The sequence below is a fragment of the Gossypium hirsutum genome, chromosome A03, assembly GCF_007990345.1.
Source record: "Gossypium hirsutum isolate 1008001.06 chromosome A03, Gossypium_hirsutum_v2.1, whole genome shotgun sequence".
NCBI lineage: Eukaryota > Viridiplantae > Streptophyta > Magnoliopsida > Malvales > Malvaceae > Gossypium > Gossypium hirsutum.
In genome coordinates this window covers 5,481,335-5,486,134 of record NC_053426.1, presented here as the reverse complement: position 1 = coordinate 5,486,134, position 4,800 = coordinate 5,481,335, and the positions used below count along the sequence as shown (strand labels likewise).

General features: G+C 30.2%; 1 protein-coding gene across 1 annotated transcript; it reads right to left on the bottom strand.

Moving 5' to 3' along the window:
- Window positions 1–1,654: 1,654 nt before the first annotated feature.
- Window positions 1,655–3,715, bottom strand: LOC107887975 (uncharacterized). Its single transcript, XM_016812180.2, has 2 exons — window positions 3,415–3,715; window positions 1,655–2,574 (listed from the first exon to the last, which is right to left on the bottom strand). Exon 2 carries the CDS (start codon window positions 2,451–2,453, stop codon window positions 1,761–1,763), a length of 693 nt encoding a protein of 230 aa, XP_016667669.1. The 5' UTR covers window positions 2,454–2,574; window positions 3,415–3,715; the 3' UTR covers window positions 1,655–1,760.
- Window positions 3,716–4,800: the final 1,085 nt, after the last annotated feature.

The following is a 4,800-nucleotide window of genomic DNA, read 5'->3' as shown; positions in this document are numbered from 1 at the left end:
GTAATTTTTATAATTTATTTAATTTAGTCCTTAAAACCGGGGCTAATCTAACTTTCAATTTAAAACTCAAATATTTAACCCAATTTTATCATAGTGCAATTTGGACCTCCTTTTTTTCATTTCTAACATAAATTTTGAAACTTGTGCATATTAGTTTCTATTGTACAAAACTATTAATTAACTTCACAATTTAGTCTTTTTTCTCTAACAACACCAAAAATTTCAAGAATTCATCAATGTCATCTTTTCAAAACTTTAACAATTTGGAAATAACACACGAGTACGCTAAATTAAGCTCTCGAAATTCCAAAAACATAAAAGAAACCAAAACTAAATTGCACTAATCAAATTTTTACTTGAAAGTTTCAAAACCCTTCAATGGCATTAACCTAATTTTCTTTTTTTCTTCAATTCGGTTGCAATGTATGGAGAAGATGAGATCTTCTCTTTCATTCCACTACATTTTATCTTATACTTTATTTTATGCTTTATATATAATTTAATTAATTAAATTAAGGTTTTTATGACATGTATATATAAATTTGCCTACCTAACCGTCCACTTATAATTCCAATGTGGTCCTTAGTCTAAGTTTCTAATTAAAATTTTATAATAATTAAACTTTTATCACTTTTACAATTTTGTCTTTGTACCTTAATTAATCACTCAATAAAATTACTTATCCAAAATTCAATTCACCTATAATATATCTCCATAAATACTTATAAAAATAATTACGGGTTCAGTTTACAAAAATGAGATCCCAAACTTGTATTTTTTGACACCATTGACTTTTGAGTTGTCATGGGTAGTGATAGGGTTTGAGAGTGACTAACAAATGGTTTAACCATTACTTCATACAAGTCAAAATAAAGATTAATTTATTTATTATATATCATGTTAGTTTTGTGTTTTACTTTATAACATATTTTGCATAATTCATCGGAAAAGTTTAATATTTTTCTAAGAATAATGTTTGTCATGTTTTAATTTTGTTTAAACTATATTTAAGGTAACTAGATTATTAGTAAGTTAAATTTTATTCACTTAAAAAAAGTTACAAACAATTATTGAATTATTCAAAAAATTTTATTTAAGTCACTAGTTTTGCCTTTTGGTTCATGTAACACTCCCTACTTGACCCGATTATTGGGTCAAAGTATCGGGATGTCATGTTCATTTTCGAAGCAATTATGATCACTCCAAATCAATTAATTTTTTTCAAGTTGTTCAGCTTAAAATAGAATTAAAATATGATTGGAGCTCGTTTAGGGACTAAATTGTAAAATTCAAACTATTGCTTGTCACGACTTCATTAAATTCCATGTTGCGATGTCACTCTTTAACTTGAGTTCGTTGTGACTTCATAAAACCTTGATGCGACCTCAATCTTGCCACCTTAAATCTTAAGAATTTTTTTCTTCCTAACAAAAATGACAACTTTCATATGGTATATACCAACCAAATTAAGCCATTATAACATTTAATCATGGACAAATATAAATATGCCAACATCATGCTTAAACCTGGCCTGAATCCAACTTGACTTGACCCATAAACACCTCTAGTCTGTAGCCATCTTTTCTCAGTGTGGTCGACGTACCTCTTCAAGAAGCACCATCATTCTCATCTTTTGGAAAGTACAAAGGTTGCATGGATCAAATCTTTAGTATATGATTTTCTTTGTAAGGAACAAAACCCTTTTCATTCACAAAAACAAAACTATAAAAATTCAACACCAAAAGGGGGAAATATATATATTACGCAGAAGCCTTATTTTTCAATAGAATCCTGGTGATTCTGTTTCCTATAAAAGTAAGATAAGAAGAGTGAAGAAGGCTGGACATTCTAAACAACCTAACAATCTCCTTTCCTTCCTCCTCACTACGCTCCTCCACAACCACCACTAACACTCCACCTTTTCTCACAGTCCTCTCCATCTCCCTTGCATACTGCAAAGGATACAAGGCGTCTTCCAAATGAGCAGTAAATGCGACATCAAAAGCCTCATCAAAGAAAGGAAGATTATGGGGGTCGGCCCTGCTAACAAAAGGCAATGACTCTATCAGCTCAACACCTGTAACATCCTCAACTCCCAGTTTTGTTAGAGCCATGACCTCATGCCCAGCTCCAGCTGAGACACACAGCACTTTGGAGTGGTTTTTTAGGACACCCATTTGGTAAAGTTGGGTGAAGAAGTGAGTGTAGGAAGAGACCTTGGTGATCCAAAATTTGGAGGACCAAAGGCGAGTATTTTTCTTGTGAAGAGGGAGGTAGTCACGAGAATAAAAGTCACAACTGGATTTTGGGAATCTAAAGTGAGGCTTTCTGGGAGCATTTCTTGGGATGCATGTTTCTGGGGTTTGGAGGAGGAGGTAAAGCAGAATCAATGTGGCTATGCTCACTGATATCAATGCTACTCTGTTTAGGACTCTCTCTATGTGCCTTTCCATTTTGGTTTTCTTATGTCAACTGATATTCTTTTTACCTTGGATTTCAGGCACTCTCGTTCTCCATCAATCATGTGAACTGAAGCTCCTCACAATTCTGAGATGGTAAAGCTGTATGTTTTCACTGAAACAATTCCGCAACCACTATCACCGTCATGCATTGTAATAACACAACTCATTACTGTTAAAAAATATGATAAAATTGGAACTAATCAAGATATATTTGGCAGCAATGAATTCTGTAACTCAAAACATATTCAAGGTCTAAACACACATCTGCCCTTGGATTAAGTTGACCTCATTTCTTTGGCCAAAGGCTATATCCGACTTTGGCAATATCATATATATATGTTTTGAGTTACAGAATTGATCAATCAATGAATAAAAATAGCAGGATCATGATGTCTGTCAAGACAAAATATGTAATGCCATAATCTAAACCTGATAGAAAAAACTATGATCTACTAATACAACTTAAAGGAATTTGATTTAAGCAACTTGGTAACCATTTCATGGAAGATAAGAAGTCCTTCAAGGGAAGGCAAAGCCCTTATTAGTTTTATTATCAAAGGACAGTGAAGTGAAGGTCATGATTTTTATAAAAGCCAACCCACTTCTTTATATGATGAAAGGACACACCAATACTAATGACAATAGAAGCAGTGGTGCCAGTGATGGAAGAGGGAGCCATGGATGACCCAACAGTGATGAATGAGAAGTTTTTGACTGTTAATGGAAACTAACAAGTGTTTATATGAAATGCGGGAAATGGGGTTTTTCTTTTGTGGTAGCATTAACTACGTAAAGAAAAAGATAAAGAGAGAATCACGCAAAATGCCCTCACATCTCATACTTACGATTGGTCATTCCCAGTTTTCAAACATCAAAACTTGAAATATAAAATAGCCAGGATCTTCTTTCTATAAAGCAATCAATCAGAGAACGATTGAAAAGAAACATTTACCCTGAAACATGCAGCCCCTCTTCGGTTTCGTATCTTTGGAGAACCCAGTATCGGATCTGAGATAGAGAGGGCCTAAAACAAACAAGATGTTACAAGTTCAGATGCTCCAAATCCAATCATAATTGCTATGACAGACTCCCTGCCTTCAAAACTATCAATCTCTTCTATATTTAAAAGTTTAATTCACTCATTAATCCCATTTTAATTAAGTTGTAAAAATATCATAAATTCATTTTCTATAAAGAAATAAATATTATTTTATCATGAAGTCTACAAAAATATTTATTCATCAAAGGATTTGAACTAAAATATCATATTTTCATTGTCTTAACTTTAATTATGGCGTAGCCAGAGGCGGGTAAGGGCTTCGGCCTTTTATTTAATTTTTTTTTAAATTTTTAAAATTTAAATTAATAAAGTTAAAATTGTACTTTAGTCCCCTAAAAATGATAAATTTTGATTTAATCCTTTAAAAATTATAAATATATAGGCTATTAAAATATTGAAATTACATTTTTACTATCGTATAAATTACAACTTAATTTCGGCCCCTTAAAAAAATTTCTAGTTTCGCCCCTGACTTTATTATTTCAATAAAAAAAATACATTTAGTTAGGTGAATATACCTGATAGATCCCTTTATTATCGAGATTGAATCAATTTAGTCCTTGCATATTAAGAAAATCAAATAAAACCAAAATTGAGAGATAACATTTATTATTAAAAAAATATTATTTATTTTTTAAACAGAGTTATATTTTGAAAGTTTTTTATGATTCTGAAAGAAAAATTAATGTCATTTTTGAAACAACAAATATTAACTCTGTTCTAATTTAGTGTTATTTAATTTTTTAATAGTACAAGAATTAAATAACTTTGTAAGTACATTCACTTATTTAATTATTATATCAAATTTTTTATATTTATCATATAAAATTGTAAAAATCGATCATAATCTCATCTTGTTTTATATAATACTTTTATCATTTTTCAGTTTTTGTATGGTATCTAATAAAAATTGCCCTATGTAATGATATCATTTTTAAGGTAAATTAGGTTAAAGTTAATAGTTTATGAACTATTTTGACAAAAAAAGAAAATGAAACTTGAGGTATAGTTTTTGGCCAATCTAATATAACTAATATATATTTTAGAACAATGTTTTAGCGAGAAAAAGGAAATAAATTTAGGTGGCAGGTTTTAATGTTTGAAAAGTGGCATCATATTAGTATGACACATGAATATTTAATGTATTAATTATTTTTATGGGTCTCATTAAATGCACTATTTTAGTGTAAAAATGGAAAAAGAAATTTTATATATAAAAATATTTAAATATTGTGCACTCATTTTGACGATAATTATAAGAAAAAACACTTTGAATAT

Bases quoted from the DNA above. Each gene is read 5' to 3' on its own strand.
- LOC107887975 (XM_016812180.2), bottom strand. From the start codon at position 2,453: ATGGAAAGGCACATAGAGAGAGTCCTAAACAGAGTAGCATTGATATCA.